Source organism: Rutidosis leptorrhynchoides, chromosome 4, assembly GCF_046630445.1.
Source record: "Rutidosis leptorrhynchoides isolate AG116_Rl617_1_P2 chromosome 4, CSIRO_AGI_Rlap_v1, whole genome shotgun sequence".
Classification (NCBI taxonomy): domain Eukaryota; kingdom Viridiplantae; phylum Streptophyta; class Magnoliopsida; order Asterales; family Asteraceae; genus Rutidosis; species Rutidosis leptorrhynchoides.
The window spans coordinates 458,803,098-458,829,594 of record NC_092336.1 but is presented as its reverse complement, the minus strand read 5'-3'; the positions used below and the strand labels follow the sequence as shown (position 1 = coordinate 458,829,594).

Genomic DNA, 26,497 nt, shown 5'->3' with positions numbered 1-26,497 from the left:
CACAACCCTTCAATCAAATTCACGATCCGTCATCAGATTGCCCCCAAATTTCAGAATCACAAGTTTTTTTTTTTTCACACTCCGATGACCTAATTTCATTCTCAATGTGAATAATTTGATGTATAATTATTGTAATTAATATTAATATTGATATAATAATGAGGAATTTAAGCTCCGTACAATTCCGGTTTCAACTTTGCTTCCACCGCCAAGATTTGCATACATAATTTCTGTTTGAAAACATGATAGTACAAGCTGATAGCCTGATACGGACTTTACTGGCTTTGTATGATCCGAATAACCGTTATGTTGTTCATTTAGATGCTGAATCATCGCCTTAAGAGCGAATTGAGTTGTATCGGTTTGTGAAAAATCATTTGGTGTTTGTTAAATTTGGGAATGTGTACCGACTATGGTTGCGAATACGCTTCATGCTGGCGTCATTTTGTTAAGAGAAGATGGTGACTCGGGTTAGTCAACTCAATATGGTAATGTGGTTTTTTTTTTGTTTTTGTTTTTTTCATTGGTATCATTTAGAATTAAATAATCAACTAATGATTCATACCATGTATCTTCATCATGTCAGTTTTTTAATATTTTGTTTACTTCGATGAATTAAATAGATCAATTATTAATATTTCATAATAGACTTGATTAATAAAAAAAATGTAATCGCCAAGTTGTAGTTAAAGCATCCTAATCATTCCAGCTCATTGCATTCGTTATTAGATGTTAATTAACATTTTATACTTAATTCTTAGTCCTGCATTCATACCATTGCGGTCTGATTTTTAATTTTCTATGAACCGAAGATCAACTTGACACTATAAAATATTGAAAAAATATTAAGAAATCAGACTAGTTATATAACAGATGTTCGGATAGGCTGTGATTAACTGTAACATCTTAGCCATTATATTCGAAATTACAATTTAATTTGTAATCCATTGGTAAGTACTCAAAACTTTTTCATTTGATTAACAGAAGTATGTCATCTACAATAAGGGAGTTAGAACACTTAAAAATTTCACTTGAAGAGGTACGCAAGGCCACCAATAACTTTGATAACAGCAATATCATTGGAAAAGGTGATTTCGGAGAAGTGTACAGGGGACAGCTCTTGCGGTCCGACAAGTTGGTGAAAATTGCTGCCCGAAGATTGGATCGTAAGGACAGATATGGAGTCACTGAGTTCTGGAGGGAGATCTCTATGCTTTCGATTCTCAATCATGAAAATATTGTCTCTATTATCGGGTTCTGTGACGAACAAGATGAGAAGATCATTATAAACAAGCGTTGTGTAAAGGGAAGTCTCTTGATGCATATAAACAAAGAGAGACTCACATGGATCCAAAGATTTAGAATATGTGTTGGTGTTGCACGTGCATTGAGCTACATGCACGATGATGACGAACGCAGTTACTCTGTTATACACCGTAACATCAACAGCTCCACTATATTATTGGATAATAACTTTGTCCCAAGGTTATCAAGTTTTGAATACTCTCTCAAACATGTCGTAGATCAAAAGGAGCAGGTTCTTCTTTCAAACCCTATTGGCACAACAGGGTATATGGACCTGGAGATTACTAAAACTGGAGGTGTGACACTAAAGTCAGACATCTACTCATTTGGCATTGTTTTATGGGAGGTGTTATGTTGGAGGAAAGCATTTATTCCAAATGAAGATGAGGATGAGAGATTTTTAGCATCGTTGGCTAGATATCATTGTGAAAACAAAACGCTGAAAGATATAATCCATCCTGATCTATGGAATCATCATCTGTCCAAGGAATCACTCACCAGCTTCTCAAAAGTAGCATATTCTTGCATAATGAACGAGCGGGTACACCGTCCAGATATGAGCAGTATAATCCATGAACTTGAGGAGGCATTGGAATTTCAGGTGTCATTTGATAACTTGGTAAGATACTTTGATCTCTTTTCATTTTTGTTCTTTATTTTAGTAGCATTCATCATAGTAATTTTTTAGATTAAATTATTTTGATGTGTTGTACTTTATACCAAATTAAACTCATAACTCTTATCTTTTAAATATTACACCAACCCATGACATACTTAAAGGTGCATACCTATACTCTTTGCCTCTAAGGACAGAGCTTTACTACTATATGGAGTACACTACATTTACTATTGATGGTACTAATTAGAGTGATCAACTAACTAATTGATTCATATGGTTATTACATTGCTTATGGCTTTCTGCGTGCAATTCCTGACAGTAATACCCTTTCCCCTCCTTCGCTGCAGAAAAATAAACTCAAACAATTGACTACTCAACTGAGTCACTTGAAGATTCCACTGAGCGATATACTGTTGGCCACAAATAACTTTTCTAGTGAATGCAAGATTAGGAGTGGAGTATTTTTTGACTTGTACAAAAGTATTAGACTCGACCATTTGGATAAATTAAAAATGTCCTCTATAGTTATAAAACACTTGTTGCCAAAAAAAGATCACGTAGTAGAAGCGTTCTATAGGGAACTTGAAATGCTTACCACTTGTAAGCATCGTAACATAATCACCCTAGTTGGATTTTGTGATGAAGGTTTTAAGATGATCATTGTCACCGAGTATGCGTCTAATGGGCACCTTGATGATTATTGGCGCAACATCAAAGACAAGTCTGTTCTTACTTGGGAAAAACGATTGAAAATATGTCTTGATGTTGCAAATGCATTGAACTATCTTCACTGTGAAATGGAAGACCAAAAGTTGATAATAAATGGTGATATAAGAAGCAAAAACATTGCATTGCACGAGAATTGGGAGGCAAAGATTATATTTGACGGAAATCATATGACGCCAGGTAAGTACAAAAGAGAATTAGATTTATTTGGATTCGGAGTAGTTTTGTTAGAGATACTATTTGGGGAAACGGTGAATTCCGATTTTTTTCGCAAGACGTTTGACAGGAGAATAGATACTTATTTACCAACATACGTAAACGACGGACAGATATATTCGATGCTAGATTCGACAATTAAGAACGATAGTCAAGTCCACATAGCTTCTTTGAAGATATTTATCGAAATTGCATCTAAATGTGTCGTGAAATTTGGAGACCAAAAGCCAACAATGGACGTCGTTGTCAATGAGCTCCACCGGGCATTACTCTTACAAGTAAGTAAATTTATTTTACACCGTAAATAACATTACTGTATATTTTATGAATTCTAAGAAATTAACGTTACTACTAATTAATGCAATAATCAAAGTTAGAAATACAATTGTAATTTAAGTAATACAAGTTTTACCTAGGGATGAAGAAGTACTTTCTGAGGGAAACTGATCATGTCACCATGAATTCATAATCTCTAAGAGAAATTAGATGGCTGTCTCCTAGTATGAAACACGTCAGCCCACTTTTGTCCTCCTAAAATGGATGGTAAAGTATTTTCGTCATTTTAAAATTATAGTTTAATTTATCTTATTATAAAAATTAATGTTTGGTCTAGATATACTCAACAATCAGATGTAAGTTAGTGATGTAGTTAGGAATTGTAAATAGGTTATTATGTGACTATAAATACTAACCTCCACTCTTAGTTACCTAAGTCTTATCATAAGACCATATATAATCATGCCTGTGACATGGAGGCAGGTTTGCAACTTTTTGGCTAAAAAGTGTATATATGCATGTAACGTGGCAATGTCATTATTTGACCATGAATAACCGAAAATGTTAATTTTGTGTGTCAAATTTTTTAGAGTCCACTTGTTTTTGATTTTTTATTGTTTTAAACAAATATTTGTTCGTATACACGATTTTAATAGAAAATGTTAAACATACAATTGTGTGTACTACATTATCATGCCAATAAACCTTAAGATGATATATTAATATGTAGATTGAAAAAAGTTACTTTACTTAGCTAATATCTTCGATTTATTTGTTGAACTAATGTTGTACAGCCAGTGGTGAATGAACTATACAAGGGGTGGGGGTCTTGGACCCCACTAGTGTAATTGTTTTTTCACAAAATACAATTCATATTGTACATATTGTACATGACACCACTAAATGTAGAGATAGGAACCCTCACATTTTAAAAGTTAATGGTTTTATGGAAAGAAACAATCATTCTTTGAAGAAATAAATATAAAGCAACACTCAAATTGTATAGGACTCTTTGAATTTTGATCTTAGAATCGCCAATATGTACGTTCAGCTGATCAATTGAAACCATAAGTTCAGAAACTTAACCTAATATGCTTTTATAAATTTTTATTAGCAGATTTAATTAACAAGTCAAGTAAACTTAAATGCAGTGTGTAATATTCAAGAGTTAATTAGCTTACAAAAATATCTTGATTTTGCAAGTTAAATAACTTAATCCTCAAATTAAGAGCCTAGTAATAAATCTTGTTACTGCTTTTTTTTTTGCGTGTTTGTTCAAGTCCATTTTGTTTTAATTATTTCATAAAGGAAGAGAACCAAATATCCGATGATCAATTTTCACCTGTGGAAATTCAAGACTTTACACCTCCTTATATGATGCAAAAAGAATATGTTGATTCAGAAGAGGAAGATTATGAAGATGATGTTGATAAAGTAACATGTGTACGTACTCTACTGTTACTTTAGCTATCTCAAATATATGGAGTTTTTTTTGTATATTATAGGGATTATCTTTATTTTTACGTCTATTAGTTGATGGGAAACATTTATTTGCAATAAAAAAAGCTAAGCATATAACTCATTTCGTAAACATTTGAGCTTTTAATAAAATTCTCTTTCACTTATTCGATCATATTTTACCAGTGGCGAATCCAGGATCAAGATTTTGTTTTTCAAAACTAATTATATTTGAAGGATATTTTAGTGGTTGTTTACCTAAAAAAACAGAATTTATAATTCCTAAAGGTATAATCTAATTACAAACTAGTAGGTCAACAGATCCCACCACTTCTCAAGCTGAATCGCACTGTAAAAGGGTGATACCAATGACACATTATGAATCGCACTGAATGTCTTATATTGAATTGTCCTATTCATTTTATGTTTATACCAATCGGAAGATTTATAGGTGGAAATACATGATATTTCAGTGATAGAGAGTAAAGTTAGTGGAGTTTTCTAATGCTTTGTGTATCTTCAAAGTTAACATTAACGCTTATAATTGGACGGAAGGGGTAATACCAATGACACATTATGTTTTTTATTTGGTATTCATTTAGCTAGTATAACCTGTAACGCCATTTTCCCCTTATCGATAATCACACAGGGGAACAAATTGAAGCATTTGAAGATTCCAGTAGGTGAAATAGAAGATGCCATAATAGATTTGGACTCACGTTACATGGAACCCTATCTGATACATGAAGTTGAACTCCAACGTTTTAATGAAGATGATATTCCCTCTGTGGAAGGGAAGAATAACGAAGCTGAAGTACCGAAGAGACGAAAAACTGTATGTATAAAACAATTAATGTCACGAAAAAGAGAGTTCTTCTCAGAAGTTGAAATGCTTATGAACTGTAATCATCGGAACATAGTCACTCTACTTGGATTTTCTTTTGATCATGTGTCTAAGTACCTTGTCGTTGAGCATGCTTCTAAAGGATTTCTTAATGAACATCTTAAGAACATCAAAGACAACCCAATTAATCTTACTTGGGTTAAGCGTTTGAAAATTAGCCTTGAAGTTGCAAATGGATTGAAATATCTTCACCATGAGATGGAAGATCAAAAGATGATAATAAACTGTTCTATCACGAGCAGCAACATTGGGTTGGACGAAAACTGGGGGGCGAAGATTTTTAATTTTGGGAACTCAATGCTCCTATCTCGGAATCAAGATGAGGATGTGATCTATTTCAAAAGGATTGATAAAACTGTATACATTGATCCAGAATTTGTGAAGAATCGTATAGTTACAAGAGGAATAGATGTATATAGTTTTGGAGTTGTTTTGTTTGAGCTTCTATGTGGGAGGTTAGCCGATGACCCAATTTTCATTGGAGAACATAACAGAGGGCTAGCTTATGTAGCACGAGGACGAATCCTTGAGGAAACGCTAATGGAAATCATAGATCCTATTATCAAGGAAGGAAGTGGTGATTACAAGTTTACCCTAAGTAGAGGAGCCAATAAAGATTCTTTGGAAACATTTATAAGAATTGCATATGATTGTGTGGCAAAACCTGCTGACCAACTTCCAACAATGGAAGTGGTTGTGGAAGAGCTTCGGAAAGCCTTATTATTTCAAGTAAGTTGAACCTTTAATAAAATGAACTTTTGTTTTCTATTAATATAACATAAAATGCAGAAATGTGTTAATTTGATTAGTCTTCTCATATATTTTTAAAATACAAGGTGCATATATAAAATCATAAGACATATGCATTAGGCATATAAAATTTTTACAGTATTTTGCTTGAGGTGTATGTAAAAACTTATATTTACCTTTGGAGTAATGATTATGAGTATTACTATTCTGAATTCGATGCAGTTATAAAGTTTATTTATTTTATTTGCTGCAACATGTCTGACAGAAAAACGATGATGATGACCCCATAATCCCACTTGAAGACATAACAAAGGCGACAGAAAACTTCCATGATCGAAACTTGATTGGAAAAGGAGGCTTTGGGAATGTTTACAGAGGAAATCTTCCTAAAGGTGATGGATTTGATACCATTGTTGCAAAGCGACTGGACAGAAAAGGTGGTCAAGGGGAAAAACAATTTCAGAATGAACTCCAAATTCTTTTCAATTATAAGCATGAGAATGTGATCCATCTTATTGGTTATTGTGATGAAAAAGATGAAAAAGTCATCGTTTATGAGTATGCATCGAAAGGAAGCCTTGATAGGTACTTGAATAATACTACTAGTCTGTCTTGGATTAAACGCCTTAACATATGCATTGATGTTGCAACCGCATTGGATTTCCTTCATGGAGGAGTTGCAACACGGGCATCGGTGATACATAGAGACATCAAAACTGAAAATATTTTATTGAATGATGAGTGGAAAGCAAAATTAGCTGATTATGGGCTTTCCTTAATAAGTGCAATAAATAAGAATACAGAATATATCATCGATAATGCGTGTGGCACCGAGGGCTACATGGACCCACTTTATAGAGAATCTGGCTTCTTAACCATGGAATCCGATATTTATTCATTCGGTGTTGTTTTATTTGAGATCTTGTGTGGAAGATCAACATTTTGGTTCCGAAAACATGAAGGTCAATTTCTGCCTAGTTTCGTTAAACTAGTTTCGTTAAACAAAGATTCGAAGAAGGAAAACACAAGGAGGTGGTTTTTGAGGCAATAAAGGCCCAGATTGTCCCCAAGGCACTGAGTACATTTCATTCAATTGCCTACCGGTGCTTGAATGTCGATAGAGAAAATCGACCAACAGCTAAAGAAGTTCTAGAACAACTTAAGAAGACATTGGAATTCCAAGTAAGTTATCGTAGTTTCTTACATAGGCAGAATCCCTTTAGTTGCATGCATATTTACCAAATAGAAATAATTAATAACTTACAAGTGAACTCTTCTTCCAAATGTATAACATAATAAAACAGAAATCACTTCATATAAATGAACATATATTTGGTAAAGTATTTAAATTATATCATAGTGCTTTTGGAGACATGCGTTTACACCTTTTATTAATCCCAACCCTTAGTATAGTAGGAGTTTGATACGTGTATCTTTGTACCACTTCATCATTACTTTGTTTTCATAATTGCTCATGAGTAGCTATCTTTTTATATTATCAAATGTCCAAACTATTTAAGTTACATCAATTAATGATTAATATCTCCCCTCTTGAACATGGCTAATTATAAATTAATGACATTATATATATGCAGATTTCAAAAAGTGATTGAGTTTCTACCATTTCATATCAAGAGTAGGCCTCGTTAAAGTCAAATGTTTTCATGGACTATGGATGGATGAAGTTGTAATCATGTCATATATGTCATGAGCTAAAAATGTGCTTGTTTGAATCTGAAGCGGTTAATCAGGAACGATGTATTGTTTTATTGTACAAGGCCTTGAATTTCGTCCTGTTGTTTTGAATAAACTGATTAGTATTGATTATATTAGCTTGATATTGAATTCAATAGTGAATTGAATTATCAAGGAACCATATAATGGTGTATCCTAGAGGATACACGCATAAAAACATCATTTTTATAAAAAAGAAAGAATCGAAAAGCATAAAAGATAGCAATTGTGGCAGTTTTGCTAATATCCGTCCAGAGCTCAACCAGGCTACTCAGCGTCATGCGTAAGCCCTGTAGGCAACTTCTATGCTTAAGCTCTTGATTAGGCGTGTGAGCGGCACGCAGCCACGTTAGCCCACGCCAAAGGCGGTTTCGGATATTTCACATAATCAAATTAATCAGCATTTGACACGTGTTTTCGAGAATTTTGGACATTCTACGCCTATAAATAGACCCCCTGGGTCACCGCATTAAATAGTTAAGTTCAGTCAAAGAGTACACTTTCTCTCTCACACAGTACTTTCTCACTCTATAACTTCACCGCTTAGCAACAAAATGCTAAACGGACCACTCTCAGCTTGGTCCAAAGATTGATAAGGCCACCCCACGGATACCTCATCCGTGTTCCGGGTCTACAGGGATTCTTTCCCGAGGGCAAACATCAGTCGGCAATAAATCTCTCCACGCTAGGTAGTTCTAGTATTGTACTGGTACCTTTTAGCCGCTAGACGAAAAATAGTACCAACATATGGCGCCATCCGTTTCGAAGAACAATAAGAACACCAAGAACGCAAAAGCAACTGACATGACTTAAACACAAACACCACTTGATCCAATCACTGAAAACCTCGTCGAGAACATACCACCTACTCAACTAACTTTGGAAGAGGTTTTAATTGAAGAAGAAGAACATGTGAATGCCGATGCATTAGAAGAGCATGTGAATGAAACAACAACACGTTTAAAGAGAATAATGTTGGACAACTCCAAGGGGCGAATGTGGCAAGCACGACGGGGAACGCACAACATCTTTTTTAAAAGAAACATCTGATGTGAACACCAAGCATACAAGCAAAGGGTAGATAATTTCCAAGCAGCAATTGTTCAAGCTATTCAATCAATTGAACACTTTGGTTGATGATTCTGAGCATGAGAATAATGATGAAGGTTTTATGGACAATGAATGGGAATATGGAGAAGAAGAACAAGCATTTATGTCTGAGGAAATGGCAGGAAAAGTAGTGGAAAGGATCTTAACAAAGACAGCACCAGGTTAAAATACAAACAAAAGTTAGCACCGCCCGCCATCTGTGCAACGAAGGTGGATAACTTGTTCGCGCTAATCACAGGGGATGAAGCTGTTAAGCCTCCAGCAATGGCGGAATCAACTCAGTGTTTCATTACTCGAATTGCAGAGTATCCACTCCCAAGAAACCTGGGAATACCATCTATAGGTGTTTATGATGGAACGACTGATCCAGAGGATTTCCTTACTATGTTTGAAGGAGTTATGAGGTTGCAACACTGTGAGGAGGAGGTTACATGTCATATGTTTCCTATGGTGTTGCACAAGATGGCAAGAGAGTGGTTTGCAAGTCTTCTGCTTAGAAGCATTATCAGTTTTTTGGACTTGAGGGCCAAGTTTGTTATGCAGTACCAAAGTTTGAGAAGTTGCACATTATCACACTTGGATGCACATGAAATTACTATGCATCAGAATGAGTCTTTAAGCAACTTTATGAAGCGTTATACTGTCGAATGTCAGAAGATACCTGATATACCAGAGTCAGCTTGTATCTGGTTTCGTTTTCTTTCTTGACCAACGTTGAATTTCAAGTTTAGTTCATGCGTTACGGTATGATGTTTCAAAAACTTTGCATCAAGCATTGGTAGTGGCGCAAAAACATTTGAGAGCTGGGGAAATGGGACATCAGCGGGTTGAAAGGAATTACAGGCATGAGAATGGAGGACGGTAATCGGACAGATCTCAGCGTGGGTATGACAACGGTTATCAAAGGCAGCAGCATGGTTGGAGGGGCAATAATCATCCGAATGATAACTATCACAACCGCAGACCATTAGAAGGGCATCTGCTAATTATGGCTTTTACAAAGACACCAAAAGAAATCTTGTTCACTGAACCCATCAAAGAAACTTTCAATCCTCCAGCGCCTATGGAGGAGAGAGAAGGCCCAAAGAGTGACAGATGATGTGATTTTCATGAAGCATATGCACACAGACAACTGCAAGTCTTTAATGAGAGAGATCATTGCTAAGATCAAGGCTGGTGAATTAAACCATTTGCTACCTGGAAAGCAGTATAAGAGGAATGACCCGAACAAATGTTTTGCTTGGCAGGAAAAGTTGAGACACGGTGGACGGAGTGATTGGAATCGTATAGAGGAAAGAAGATTGAAAGGGACCCAACTCCTGAACGTCACATAAAAGTTATCTGGAATGGGGGAGAGGAGCAAGAGGTGAGCAGAGAGCGTAATACGGAAGCATGGATGTATGCTCTTATCATGTTTCACACAATACCAAACCTGCAACTGTCGAAAGACCCTGTCGTAATCTCTAATGTGATTGCAAACAAGTTTATATCCAAAATCTACACAGACACTAGCAACGAGGAAGATCTTTTGTACTTGTACTGTTTTCGATGTTTTTCGTTCAGCGTTAAGGATAGGTTACGCAACACGGATATAAAAATCACTAGCATAACGAGAGCATCTGTAAGGGCGGTAGGAAAAGTTAAGTTGGATGTCACGCTGGGAACATATCCATTAGTCCGCACAGAAATCGTGGATTTCACAGTGCTGGACGGCAAGTCGAGATTCAATGCTTTATTGGGACGGAGGACTCTGCGTAAATTTGGTGCTATCTATTCAACATCACATGCAGAATTGCGTTTCCCTACCCCTAATGGCAAATCAGTGGTGCATTATGAGTATATGGGGCCTGCAAGGGAGCGATCTATTGTTTATGAAGCAGAAAGGGACATGTTCAAAGGAGGTGTTTCAAAGCAGTTGTTTAACAGAAATGAAGTGAATGGGTACTTCAAAGTATCAAAGATAATGAAACATTAACAGAACAATGGAGAAAGCTGCACGGAAGGCATAATGTTCACACGTATAGTGCAGTGCATTAGCTAAACATGTTCTTTACTATCATTTCTAATAAGCACAATGCAAATTTTTGTAGTTTTCTGGATAGACTTGATCACCCCATCCATACGAAAATATTGAACAAATATTTGTAAGTGCAACATACTGTTATCAATGAAATCTTATTTTCTTGCTTATGCAAAGCGCTACACGTTAGGAATGTAGAATAGTGCATTCATAATCCTACCCACAAAAGATAAAGCATTTTTATGCTCCCGAAGGCAGAAGCTTTTGTGTCAACATTACAGACACAAGGGATTAGCTTAGCTAGTGTAAGCATAGACGTCACTAGAGAACACCAAGGGAAAAAAAAATACAATATCGTTTAAATGTCATGACATATACTGGTTTATCCTAACTACATAAATCCATTCTTACGGAAAACAGAAAAACTTTGTTTAAATATCAAAATACAAGTGTATTTTTGAAAAGCCGCACAACGCCTAAGCGCAAAGCGCTATACGCAGAATGTAGTACAGATTACTGAACATTTTCTTAACACAAAGGATTAACTAATGTAAACACATATTGTGCAAATTAATTACTTTTTGACTCATTCACATATTTACATGCAAGAGTACCCATTGTTGGCAAATTAATCATTTCTTTCAAAATTTTGACTTAAAAAAGATAACAAAATCTTACATAAAGCAAAATATTTTGCGCAATACGGAGGACGGATAACATTTAAGTACATCCATCATGCAACAAACAGATAAGGCAAATGTGTTTTACAGCAAAGTAAGCATAATATACACATAATATCGGCAATCTTGTATACTAAGCAACATGGCATGCAAGATGATGTGTTCGAGGTGTAGTACGAAATAATATTATTTTTACTGCGAAATATTATATGATACAAGTTTTAATAAATTTATTTATGGGATATACATAAACCTTGCTACAACACTATAGGCAATGTACCTATTCGTTAGAGTAGTGTAGTTTTTAGTAAGTGCGGTTCGTTCTACAGGGAGCTAGTGATACGTACTATATTTTTATAAACTATATTTGTATAAAGTATATATAATTATATAAGTAGTAATATTATTTATAAAAGGGGTTTTTTACCGTTTAATGACCGGTTTGTCGATTTTATATTTTAAGCGTAAAGATAAATGACGATAATATAAATGACAGAATTTAAATTGCGATAAAGTAAATTGCAGTAATTAAAATGACAGTAAATAAAGGTACGATGAAATATGAAATAAAAGTATTATGCTTATTTAAACTTCCGTAATCATGATGTTCGACGTGTTGATTTTAATTTATTACCATGGGTTAATTGTCATTTGTCCTGGATTATTCGATATGTCCATCTGGTTTTTGTCCATAACAGTCCATCAGTCATAAATATAAAGTGCGAGTGTCCTCATCAAATTATCCTCATACCTGAAGTCAAATATTCCAACTAATTAGGGATTCGAACTGTAACAAGGTTTTAATACTTTGTTTAATGATTACACCAGGTTATCGACTGCGTGTAATCCAAAGTTTCAATACTTTGTTAACAATTACACCAATTATCCTTGTATGTAATCCACCCATGTTTTAATGAGATATGAATATTAATTTACCCACTTGATCAGAATGAATAATCAATTACCCAACCCAAATAATTAATTAAATGATCGTAAAAGATGTCGTATAAACGTCACTAAATAGGACATACATAATCATTTTAATAATTATTAGATTAACTAATTTGAAGATAGGTTCGACAGGTTCCAATGAGTTGTCGCTCAATTAGACAATACCCCCTATCTATTAATAGTCATAGTCCAATGTCTACAAGTGTCGGTCTTTTATCCAAACCCAAATTATGGTACAAAATCCAATAACCCCGTCTTAATATTTAGTCTAACATCATTATTACTTTGGCTCAAATAAGCATAATAATAACTTAGTTACGAGACATTAATTTAAAAAGGAAGAACATAGCTTACAGTGGTATTTAATCGCGTAGCGTTACACGGACAGAACTCCGACTTTAAAACCCGTAAAACATTTCTTACATTAACCTAATTATTATTTAACTTATATTATAATTATAATTATAATTATAAATATAAATATATCTTACAGAGAGAAGGAAAGAAAAATTGAGGTTTTTATTCTTCTGAATTCGCTGGCCTTTTATAGATGTATCCTGATTTTGGAAGCCATGCGATCGCATGGCATTCCTTTGTTATTCCCATGCGATCGCATGGACAGGCTGGCCAGCACTCTCTCTTGATTAAAACGTGGGCTGCTCGAATAATTTAATATATATAATATAATATATAAAATTTTATATAATTATATATATATTATATTATATTCTTGTGCAATGTTGACTTGTAATTTTAGGTCCGTTGACTCGCGCGTTGATGCTCGGTTTATGTCTCGGTTCCGGATTTTCGAACATCCTTTCGTACGCGTAGATATCTTGTACTTTGCGTTCCGCGGCTTGTACTCTTGTAATTTTTAGACGTTTCTCATCAATAAATTGAACCACTTGAATTATATCTTGTTCATTTGAGCTTTTTGGTCATTTGCGTCTTCAAATCGTCGTTTTCTTCTTTTGTCTTCGCACTTATTTATTTAAACGAATATTACATAAAAATAGAACAATTGCAACTAAAAGCTTTACATATTGGAAGGATATTGTGCCTAAATGTAACGACCCAACTTTTTCGACTTGCTTTTGTGCCTTGTATTTTAGCGAAACTGCGTATCTGTGCGTACTGTGTTACTTTATACTCTGAAAACTTGATATACGTGGTTTACTTCCAATTATATGTTAAAACGTGCCTTAGAGTACGTAGGATGCTTAACTTGTCCATTGGATGCTTTATAACCGTTAGTGTTACTTGCCGTTACGGATAAACCGCGGACTGCGCGCACGTTTGACTTTTGTCGGAACCGAAATATTTGGGCAGCGAAATATTAATTATTATTTTATAATAATAATTACTTGGTCCCTTGGATGCTTAATTTTATTTATTTAATTGCTAAAGCCCAATAGTTAGTCTTGTTGGACTTTCTACCTTGTTGGGCTCAAGCCCACCCTATTCTAGCTAGTGACCCAATTAATTAGCCCAAGTATTATTACTAGTGACCCATAATAATAAATAAATGAATAAATTAATTAATTAATGAGTCATTATAGCATAATGGATAAGGATTTTCTATTTGTCACATGGGATTCTAGCATTAGTACACACTTTAGACAACCATTATCCATAAAGCAAGTTTTGTCTCCCCCTCCCCTCCCTCAAAAATCACGGCCCTAGGCCTAGCCACCTCATCAATCCATGTCAATTTCCTTGCTTATAAATACTAGCCATTTACCTCTCACTTGTTCATTTGATTTTCACACACACTTGTTCTTTCTTTCTTTCTTTCCTTTCTAGTAATACTTGTAAGTTTTCTTTCTTCTTCCTTTTTCTTTTCAAATTCGTGATCATCATCATCATTTTATGGAGATCAAAGTTCCCTTTAGCTTTGATCTTGATTATATCTTGTTGATTCAAGCATGAATCCTTCAAGAACATTGAAGATTCAAGATTTCTAGCTTTGAATCTTCACCAACTTTGTAGATTCATCTTTCTTTTACTTTAATCTTGTTATTTTATGATAAAGATTCAAACTTTTATTTGTAATCTTCATGTATCTTCAAGATCCAAGCTTTATGCTTCAAGATCTTCAAGAACAACCAAGATGCAAGCTTACTATCTTGAATCTTCATATCTTATTAATGGATCTAAGTTTTCTAACTTATGATCTTGTTATCTTGTTAAAAAGATTCAAACTTGTGTTTGTTATCTTCATATATCTTAAAGATCCAAGCTTTATGCTTTAAGATCTTCAAGAACATCAAAGGTTCAAGCTTCCTAGCGTTGCAACCTTGTAACTTGTGTGAATAGGATCCAAGCTCTCTAGCTTAGGGTTCCATCACCTCTTTTGACTTGAATTGTGCTTATACTTGTTGAATTGATGTAAAATTTGTAGCTTTAGTTGTTATTGTGAATTAAAATTGTGTTAAGACTAAGGATATGATGTAACCTTGGTTCATCATCCATCTAAGACTCATGAATGAGTTGTGTTCTTACTTGGTATTAACATATTGTGTATTGATGGTGAATCTTGGTCAAAAGTGATGCTAAACCATCAACGAGTTGTACACTTGAAGCTACAAGCATCAAGGATGAGAACCGTGATGAGCATCAAGCACCAAGAACCCCACCGGAGCACTTGTCCACTGATTTTCATATCTGATCAGACCACCTGGGCTACTGTAAAGTTGATTTTCAGTTAGTTCGGTCCGATTAGATGATTTTCCGTTTAGGCCTCGTCTTAATCTGAGTTACGGTTTAGGATTTATGGCCCTCCGATAGTCACTACACTCTATTAACGTTGTGCTAAATTTCTGACCTACTCGCACTTAAACCGTCGCCACGGTCAAACGAAGACGAGTTAGGTTCTGGAAATTGGTCAGTGGTTAGGGGACTCATATACGGAGCTATAGCCACTGACTATGCATCTTTTCGATTTACGTAGAGGTCGTAGAAGCTGACCGAAGTTAGCCTATTGTTTCGATCTCTATTCTTGTCAAACTTACTTAGCTTTTATGATGATGAACGATGATGATGATGACACTTAAACTTATTTTATGCACTATTAGAATTTATAAAGACAACCTACTGACCTAGTAACCTTTGATTTAGGTTGACGACCTTTCGGACCGACTTATTACTTGCGTACTTTCATTACCGACTTTACCGCTTTTATCACTGTGAGTTATAGCATCCCCTTTTTACTACTTTTACTGTTTTTGGGACTGAGAATACATGCGCTTTTTACGTTTTACATACTAGGCACGAGTACTTAAACTTTATATGTGTTTGGGTTATACAACGACATAAACATTCCCCTTAGCACGGTAACGTTTAGTCATTGGTTTTTGAACCGGTGAACGCGAATCTTAGATATGGATCCATAGGGTTTGACATCCCCACTCGGGCTAGTCACGCTAGCATTTAACGAGTGTTTAATACTTTGTGAACATACGCACTCGCCAAGTGTACTTTCTGGGAGGTTATAAACGTTAAGTCTAGTTACCGGGTGCCCACGGTCATACATATACTTTTCATACTGTTTGATACGCTGTTTGCAGCACTGAAATCTCGTGGCCTATCTTACGTTACTATTACAACTTAAACTATAGCTCACCAACATTCGTGTTGACTTTTTAAGCGTGTATTTCTCAGGTGCCTAGAGATTTATTGCTTCCGCTGTTAGACTTGATGTCATGCTGTTATTGAATTGCTGTTAAGGACCTACTGTATTAGTTATCCGCTGCATTACTAGAGATGTCTCATTCATGGAACTTTTCTGTTGCACTCGTAGTTTATGTTAATTTCAAACAATGGTTTTGTAACGACCTTAGGGTCAAATAATTATGTTTATGCTCCTATTCATAGGATGCACGCTATCTTTTGTAAAAACGTTATCTTTTATGAATGCAAATCTGTTTTCAAACAGCATATAGTGTTTGACCATGTAATGATCCTGTTGATTGATGATCCGTACACGATGGTTTTGTACGGGGCGTCACAGTTGGTATCAGAGCATTGGTTGTAGGGAATTAGGTTGCATTAGTGAGTCTAGACCGTACCTAAGTAGGATTCACTAATAGGACTAATCTACAACTTGCTAGTTTACTTGTTTCTGCATGCTGCTGATTACTTTTACTGCTATGATCTTACTGCATGCTATTGCTTATCCTTACTGCCATACGAACTTGCTGTATGCTTACTTCCACTATTACATGATTACTATCTGCTTTCACATGTTATTTCTGTTTAGCACTATTGTTATTGCCATGCTAGGTTGCTATAGTGCCTAATACATGCTTGCTTATGACTTACTGATATGAAAAAGTTATTTTCCTTGTTCAGATGTCGGATATTCCACCTGTCATCATTTTGTACAATTCAGACTCGTCAGCCACCTCACCTACTGCTGCTACCGACACACAGATCCCGTTAACCAGTGACCCAGGCGCTTCATCCTCCGGAACCAGCAGCCATACACCTGTACCAGTGGTTACCGCAGTCGGAGCCCAGGACCCTCCGGAGATTTCAGCTCCAGTTGCCCCGGTACCTCAGGAGCCACAGCCCCGTCCCGGTGGTGTTGTGATTCCTGCGGAATTCGGGGAAGGTCCATTCCGTAATCATTTACGCATGTGGTGCCGACGCGCTCCTGATTGACGTCTTGTGCCGATTCCGCCCGGCAGATTCCGACAGATGATGGCCGCTCGAGGACAGCCAGTACAGCCACCCGTGCAGCCACTCCCAGCTGATTCATCATCCGACGGCTCATCCACAGACGACTCTAGTGATGATAACTCTGACGAGGAGGACCTTGATGATGCACCCGTGCAGCCACCCTCCACCCCGCCGAAGAAGTGGTACCGTTTCGATGGCACCGTCATTCTGGGGATCAACGGAGGACGAGCATTCACAGACGCACATGGCCAGCGTTGTAGGGTTACCTCCCGTAAGCGGGTCGTGCCTTACCCGGCTGATCCGTTCATGCGTAAGCCTTACCGCCGTGCAACATCTACCTCTGGAGCCGCACCATCTGCACCACCAGCACCACCTGCACCAGCAGCTCCGCCTGCTCTGCCAGCCCCTCCCTCTGTCGAGGAACTGACGAGAGAGGTGGAGATCCTCCGTGCTCGGGTAACTGAGCTGGAGGAGCAGATGTCCCATGTGCTGGACATCCTTTACCCACCGTCACCATAGAGCTTTGTAGTAGGTTTTATTTTGTAATCTCGTTTGTAGTTCCATGTGTTCCTTATGTAATGTGCGAACTTATGCGAATGTATGCAACTCTTTATTAATTAATGGAACTTTGCGTTGTTTAATCCTTGCATAGTGTTCTATTTACGTTATTGTATGTTGGTTTTGTTGTAATTGTACCTAGTTGCGTTACTATATTGGCATGCGTTGTGTTGTTTCCCTGTTTACTATATACTGTATTAGTAACATCACCATCAGCCCGTAGTATGATATTGTCCGCTTTGGACACAAGCCGATCACCGACGGGCTACCCGCGCACGAGTACAACCCCGGATCGCACTTCTACCTCACGGATTTGCTTCTCGGGTAAACACCCTCAAAACGCGTCATACCAGAAGAGGTATCCACACCCTTATAAGGAGTGCTTTGTTTTCCTCTTCCACCGATGTGGGACGAGTCTGTTACAACTCTCCCCCCCTTCGGGACACTGCGTCCCCGCAGTGCACATCGATGCGGGCCCCAGCTCTGATACCATAAGTAACATCACCATCAGCCCGTAGTATGATATTGTCCGCTTTGGACACAAGCCGATCACCGACGGGCTACCCGCGCACGAGTACAACCCCGGATCGCACTTCTACCTCACGGATTTGCTTCTCGGGTAAACACCCTCAAAACGCGTCATACCAGAAGAGGTATCCACACCCTTATAAGGAGTGCTTTGTTTTCCTCTTCCACCGATGTGGGACGAGTCTGTTACAACTTAAGTAACATCACCATCAGCCCGTAGTATGATATTGTCCGCTTTGGACACAAGCCGATCACCGACGGGCTACCCGCGCACGAGTACAACCCCGGATCGCACTTCTACCTCACGGATTTGCTTCTCGGGTAAACACCCTCAAAACGCGTCATACCAGAAGAGGTATCCACACCCTTATAAGGAGTGCTTTGTTTTCCTCTTCCACCGATGTGGGACGAGTCTGTTACAACTCTCCCCCCCTTCGGGACACTGCGTCCCCGCAGTGCACATCGATGCGGGCCCCAGCTCTGATACCATAAGTAACATCACCATCAGCCCGTAGTATGATATTGTCCGCTTTGGACACAAGCCGATCACCGACGGGCTACCCGCGCACGAGTACAACCCCGGATCGCACTTCTACCTCACGGATTTGCTTCTCGGGTAAACACCCTCAAAACGCGTCATACCAGAAGAGGTATCCACACCCTTATAAGGAGTGCTTTGTTTTCCTCTTCCACCGATGTGGGACGAGTCTGTTACAACTGCGTCCCCGCAGTGCACATCGATGCGGGCCCCAGCTCTGATACCATAAGTAACATCACCATCAGCCCGTAGTATGATATTGTCCGCTTTGGACACAAGCCGATCACCGACGGGCTACCCGCGCACGAGTACAACCCCGGATCGCACTTCTACCTCACGGATTTGCCTCTCGGGTAAACACCCTCAAAACGCGTCATACCAGAAGAGGTATCCACACCCTTATAAGGAGTGCTTTGTTTTCCTCTTCCACCGATGTGGGACGAGTCTGTTACAGTATTATTGTATGTTGTATGTTGGATTTTGACTTAAGTCAAAACTTTTGTTTCGAAGGGCAATGGCAAACACACGAACAACACCCACATCATCTCAAATCGAAGAAATGATTAATGAATGAGTCGCCGCAGCCTTGGCGGAAATGAACCCTCAAGCTGAACCATCGCCGGTTATCCAACCCATTCGAAACGGGTGCACCTATAAGGAATTCCAGAGCTGTAAACCACATAATTTCAGCGGAACTGAGGGGCCTGTTGGTCTCACAAGATGGTTTGAAAAGCTTGAATCAGTATTCCGAGTCAGCAACTGTTCCGAGTCCAACAAAACCAAATTTGCTTCCTGCACACTATCTGATGGCGCCCTCACGTGGTGGAACACCATGGCACAGGCACAAGGTATTGATGAGGCATATGCTACGCCATGGGAGGAGTTCAAAGCGGCTATGATTGATGAGTATTGTCCGAGAACCGAGATACAAAAGATGGAAATGGAGTTTATGCAATTGAAGGCTGTTGGCAACTATCTCGATGGTTACAATCGGGGGTTTCTTGAGTTAGCTCTTATGTGTCCTACCATGGTCACCCCGGAATTCAAGCGTATGGAGAGATACTTTTAGGGACTCCCTAAGTCCATCAAGGGTAACGTCACCTCGTCCAAGCCACCGAATGTTCCCGAAGCAATGCGCATGGCGCATACACTTATGAATCAGATTCTCATCGATGAACCGGAGAAGTCCAAGTCTGAAGCGGGTAGTAGTGACAAGCGAAAGTGGGATAACAGTAAGGGGAGGACCTATGATCAAACCCCCGCTAAGAGACACAACAACGGTGGAAACCCCAACCCCGGCACAAGCTCCAACCCGAACTACAAAGGTACCCTACCGCAATGCAAGAGGTGTTACAAACACCACACTGGGTATTGTAATGTTGTTTGTGATAAGTGCCAACGGTCTGGGCATATAGGTAAGGATTACAAGGTCACTACTTTGAATGCCACCGGGCCGAAGAAGTACTACGGTTTCGGAAAGATGGGCCACTTCAGGAATGAGGTTCCCGACAAGCGAAAAGACGGCGGACCACCGCGAGGTAGAGCTTTTAATGTTAATGCAAGGGATGCACGCGAGAACCCCGACTTTGTAGTGACCCGAACTTTTCCATGTTTATATATATTAATTGAGATTGATATTTACATGATTAAATATTTCCAACATGTTAAGCAATCAAACTTGTTAAGACTTGATTAATTGAAATATGTTTCATATAGACAATTGACCACCCAAGTTGACCGGTGATTCACGAACGTTAAAACTTGTAAAAACTATATGATGACATATATATGGATATATATATAGTTAACATGATACTATGATAAGTAAACATATCATTAAGTATATTAACAATGAACTAGATATGTAAAAACAAGACTACTAACTTAATGATTTTTAAACGAGACATATATGTAACGATTATCGTTGTAAAGACATTTAATGTATATATATCATATTAAGAGATATTCATACATGATAATATCATGATAATATAATAATTTAAAATCTCATTTGATATTATAAACATTGGGTTAACAACATTTAACAAGATCGTTAACCTAAAGGTTTCAAAACAACACTTACATGTAACGACTAACGATGACTTAACGACTCAGTTAAAATGTATATACATGTAGTGTTTTAATATGTATTTATACACTTTTGAAAGACTTCAATACACTTATCAAAATACTTCTACTTAACAAAAATGCTTACAATTACATCCTCGTTCAGTTTCATCAACAATTCTACTCGTATGCACCCGTATTCGTACTCGTACAATACACAGCTTTTAGATGTATGTACTATTGGTATATACACTCCAATGATCAGCTCTTAGCAGCCCATGTGAGTCACCTAACACATGTGGGAACCATCATTTGGCAACTAGCATGAAATATCTCATAAAATTACAAAAATATGAGTAATCATTCATGACTTATTTACATGAAAACAAAATTACATATCCTTTATATCTAATCCATACACCAACGACCAAAAACACCTACAAACACTTTCATTCTTCAATTTTCTTCATCTAATTGATCTCTCTCAAGTTCTATCTTCAAGTTCTAAGTGTTCTTCATATATTCTACAAGTTCTAGTTACATAAAATCAAGAATACTTTCAAGTTTGCTAGCTCACTTCCAATCTTGTAAGGTGATCATCCAACCTCAAGAAATCTTTGTTTCTTACAGTAGGTTATCATTCTAATACAAGGTAATAATCATATTCAAACTTTGGTTCAATTTCTATAACTATAACAATCTTATTTCAAGTGATGATCTTACTTGAACTTGTTTTCGTGTCATGATTCTGCTTCAAGAACTTCGAGCCATACAAGGATCCTTTGAAGCTAGATCCATTTTTCTCTTTTCCAGTAGGTTTATCCAAGGAACTTAAGGTAGTAATGATGTTCATAACATCATTCGATTCATACATATAAAGCTATCTTATTCGAAGGTTTAAACTTGTAATCACTAGAACATAGTTTAGTTAATTCTAAACTTGTTCGCAAACAAAAGTTAATCCTTCTAACTTGACTTTTAAAATCAACTAAACACATGTTCTATATCTATATGATATTCTAACTTAATGATTTAAAACCTGGAAACACGAAAAACACCGTAAAACCGGATTTACGCCGTCGTAGTAACACCGCGGGCTGTTTTGGGTTAGTTAATTAAAAACTATGATAAACTTTGATTTAAAAGTTGTTATTCTGAGAAAATGATTTTTATTATGAACATGAAACTATATCCAAAAATTATGGTTAAACTCAAAGTGGAAGTATGTTTTCTAAAATGGTCATCTAGACGTCGTTCTTTCGACTGAAATGACTACCTTTACAAAAACGACTTGTAACTTATTTTTCTGACTATAAACCTATACTTTTTATGTTTAGATTCATAAAATAGAGTTCAATATGAAACCATAGCAATTTTATTCACTCAAAACGGATTTAAAATGAAGAAGTTATGGGTAAAACAAGATTGGATAATTTTTCTCATTTTAGCTACGTGAAAATTGGTAACAAATCTATTCCAACCATAACTTAATCAACTTGTATTGTATATTATGTAATCTTGAGATACCATAGACATGTATACAATGTTTCGACCTATCATGTCGACACATCTATATATATTTCGGAACAACCATAGACACTCTATATGTGAATGTTGGAGTTAGCTATACAGGGTTGAGGTTGATTCCAAAATATATATAGTTTGAGTTGTGATCAATACTGAGATACGTATACACTGGGTCGTGGATTGATTCAAGATAATATTTATCTATTTATTTCTGTACATCTAACTGTGGACAACTAGTTATAGGTTACTAACGAGGACAGCTGACTTAATAAACTTAAAACATCAAAATATATTAAAAGTGTTGTAAATATATTTTGAACATACTTTAATATATATGTATATATTGTTATAGGTTCGTGAATCAACAGTGGCCAAGTCTTACTTCCCGACGAAGTAAAAATCTGTGAAAGTGAGTTATAGTCCCACTTTTAAAATCTAATATTTTTGGGATGAGAATACATGCAGGTTTTATAAATGATTTACAAAATAGACACAAGTACGTGAAACTACATTCTATGGTTGAATTATCGAAATCGAATATGCCCCTTGTTATTAAGTCTGGTAATCTAAGAATTAGGGAACAGACACCCTAATTGACGCGAATCCTAAAGATAGATCTATCGGGCCCAACAAGCCCCATCCAAAGTACCGGATGCTTTAGTACTTCGAAATTTATATCATATCCGAAGGGTGTCCCGGAATGATGGGGATATTCTTATATATGCATCTTGTTAATGTCGGTTACCAGGTGTTCACCATATGAATGATTTTTATCTCTATGTATGGGATGTGTATTGAAATATGAAATCTTGTGGCCTATTATTATGATTTGATATATATAGGTTAAACCTATAACTCACCAACATTTTTGTTGACGTTTTAAGCATGTTTATTCTCAGGTGATTATTAAGAGCTTCCGCTGTCGCATACTTAAATAAGGACGAGATTTGGAGTCCATGCTTGTATGATATTGTGTAAAAACTGCATTCAAGAAATTTATTTTGTTGTAACATATTTGTATTGTAAACCATTATGTAATGGTCGTGTGTAAACAGGATATTTTAGATTATCATTATTTGATAATCTACGTAAAGCTTTTAAAACCTTTATTGATGAAATAAAGGTTATGGTTTGTTTTAAAATGAATGCAGTCTTTGAAAAACGTCTCATATAGAGGTCAAAACCTCGCAACGAAATCAATTAATATGGAACGTTTTTAATCAATAAGAACGGGACATTTCAGTTGGTATCCGAGCGTTGGTCTTAGAGAACCAGAATTTTGCATTAGTGTGTCTTATCGAGTTTGTTAGGATGCATTAGTGAGTCTGGACTTCGACCGTGTTTACTTGAAAAATGATTGCTTAACAAATTTTGTTGGAAACTATATATTTTTAACATGTGAATATTATGTGATATATTAATCTCTTAACACGTTTGATATTATGTGATAGATGTCTACCTCTAGAACAAGTCCCATTGACTCACCTAATAATAATGAAGAGTCAAATGTAAATTGGAATGATTCGTGGACTGATTCACAAGTTCCCGAAGATGAACCGGAAGAAGAGTCAGAACCGGAAGAAGAATCGGAACCGGAAGAAGAATCGGAACCAGATGAAGAAATAGAACCGGTGGGGGAAATAATAAAACGGTTAAGTAAAAGAAAATCCTCAACCAACCGACCAAGGTTAATTATGGTCAATGGTGTTTCCGCCAAGGAAGCAAAATATTGGGAGGATTACCAATTCTCCGATGAATCGGATTCCGAAGAGAATTCCGATGATGTTATAGAAATTACCCCAACTGAATTTAAAAAGGCAAAAGAAAATAATAAGGGAAAGGACATAAAAATAGAGAAATCTAATTCCAACCCCGATGAACTTTATATGTATCGTCAACCCCCGAAGTCCTTAAGTTGTAACAATGACCCGGGAACCTCTAAACCACCAGGTTTTTCTAAACCAATGTGGAAAATTACGGCTCGTATTAGGGGAACATCATATATCCCTAGAAACTTGGCAAAACGAACCAAAACCGAAGAAGAAGAAACAAGCGAGTCGGAATAAGATAGTTGTATTCGTGTGGTGTAATATATGTAATATAGTGTGCTTATGCTTTATGATATATGTAAAAATTGCTTGTATTAATAAGTATTTTTTTTATGAATCTAACTCTTGTCTATTTTACAGTATAAAAACACAAAATGGATAGACAACCCAATATTTTAAGAGACCTACCCGGAGACATGATTGATGAAATCTTGTCTAGAGTCGGTCAGAATTCTTCGGCACATCTATTTAAGGCGAGATCAGTTTGTAAGACATTCGAAGAACGTTCCAAGAATGCCTTGGTTTATAAAAGGCTTTCGTTCGAAAGATGGGGGATATCACATTGGGAAATCCATAAGTTACGATGTGTTTACTTTGACGCATATATTGCGGGGAACCCAAATGCTATTTTACGCAATGGGTTAAGAAATTATTTTGACTCAATATATCCGAATATTGGACTTCGTGATTTAGAAAAAGCGGCTAACATGCAACATAAAGAAGCATGTTATGCTTACGGATTAGTAATGTTCGCTTCTCACCAAAGTGAGAACAAGAACATCGGGCTACAACTATTAAACAAAACGTTCCCACAAGTGACGGAGTCGGTAATTGGGGTAAGAAATGAGGTTTTTAGATTGTTACGGGACTGTTGGACATTACGTAACCCTCGTCCCTTTGACGATGTTACAACACGCTGTCTTATCAACGGCCATAACGGTTATGTTCCACAAGACCAAGGATGGGAAGTAATCCTAGTAAAACCAGAATGCATGACTTGTTTCTGGACGTATGAATTACGTGTCTTTATTGCCTTTGCTGAACGACTTGTGTACTAGCTAGAATTATCTTCACAACCATCTTGTATCAAATTTATTGTGTGCTATATTTCATGCTATATGTAAAATAAGCGGTATTGTAAGTTTGTAAAATATTGTGTAAAAGTTTGAACGTGAAATATTATTATAATCAGTTTTTCATATAGAATTGTAGTAGTTGAATTGTATATTAGCTACTAAGTATGAACTTAACGGGTAGGTACTACCCGAATTTAAACTTATAAAACGCTAATATGAAGAAAAAGCTTTTATAAATGAGTTCATATTATGCTACGAAATACTATTAACTACTCTTAATATTCTGTATGATTAACTTGTTCCATTTGACTATTTTGAAGGAAATGGCACCGACTACTCGACACACCGTGAATATGAATGAAGAGGAATTCTGTACTTTTCTAGCTTCAAACATAGCCGCAGTACAGGCTGCGCTACATACCAACAATAACCTTGGATCTAGCAGTATAGGAAACCGTGTAGGATGCACCTACAAAGAATTCACTGCCTGCAAACCTTTGGAATTTGATGGAACCGAAGGACCGATCGGATTGAAACGGTGGACCGAGAAGGTAGAATCGGTGTTTGCGATAAGTAAGTGTACTGAAGAGGACAAAGTGAAGTACGCTACGCATACCTTCACAGGTTCTGCGTTAACATGGTGAAATACCTATCTAGAGCAAGTGGGACAAGACGATGCGTACGCACTACCGTGGTCAGCATTCAAGCACTTGATGAACGAGAAGTACCGTCCCAGAACCGAGGTCAATAAGCTCAAGACAGAACTTAGAGGGTTACGAACTCAAGGATTTGATATTACCACGTACGAAAGACGATTCACAGAATTGTGCCTATTGTGTCCGGGAGCTTTCGAAGATGAGGAAGAGAAGATCGACGCGTTTGTGAAAGGATTACCGGAAAGAATCCAAGAAGATATAAGTTCACACGAGCCCGCCTCCATACAAC

At 36.9% G+C, this 26,497-nt stretch overlaps 2 protein-coding genes across 2 annotated transcripts; both read left to right on the top strand.

Annotated features, from left to right (window-relative positions):
* Positions 1-988: 988 nt before the first annotated feature.
* Positions 989-7,305, top strand: LOC139842224 (uncharacterized). The gene is made up of 5 exons (XM_071832394.1): positions 989-1,924; positions 2,272-3,144; positions 4,451-4,576; positions 5,250-6,233; positions 6,520-7,305. The coding sequence occupies exons 1-5, from the start codon at positions 989-991 to the stop codon at positions 7,303-7,305; spliced, it is 3,705 nt and encodes a 1,234-aa protein (XP_071688495.1).
* Positions 7,306-9,159: 1,854 nt separating this feature from the next.
* On the top strand, positions 9,160-11,073 carry LOC139842223 (uncharacterized). Its single transcript, XM_071832393.1, has 5 exons — positions 9,160-9,259; positions 9,337-9,780; positions 9,830-9,959; positions 10,102-10,305; positions 10,389-11,073. Exons 1-5 carry the CDS (start codon positions 9,160-9,162, stop codon positions 11,071-11,073), a joined length of 1,563 nt encoding a protein of 520 aa, XP_071688494.1.
* Positions 11,074-26,497: the final 15,424 nt, after the last annotated feature.

What these genes read in the sequence shown, in the direction of transcription:
- LOC139842224 (XM_071832394.1), top strand. Translation starts at nt 989, where the DNA reads ATGTCATCTACAATAAGGGAGTTAGAACACTTAAAAATTTCACTTGAA. An exon ending in AGGTGTCATTTGATAACTTG is followed by an intron (nt 1,925 to 2,271) that starts GTAAGATACTTT and finishes CCTTCGCTGCAG; the next exon opens with AAAAATAAACTCAAACAATT. An exon ending in GGAAAGCCTTATTATTTCAA is followed by an intron (nt 6,234 to 6,519) that starts GTAAGTTGAACC and finishes CATGTCTGACAG; the next exon opens with AAAAACGATGATGATGACCC.
- LOC139842223 (XM_071832393.1), top strand. Translation starts at nt 9,160, where the DNA reads ATGGACAATGAATGGGAATATGGAGAAGAAGAACAAGCATTTATGTCT. An exon ending in TGATATACCAGAGTCAGCTT is followed by an intron (nt 9,781 to 9,829) that starts GTATCTGGTTTC and finishes TTTCAAGTTTAG; the next exon opens with TTCATGCGTTACGGTATGAT. An exon ending in AGGCATGAGAATGGAGGACG is followed by an intron (nt 9,960 to 10,101) that starts GTAATCGGACAG and finishes GCTTTTACAAAG; the next exon opens with ACACCAAAAGAAATCTTGTT.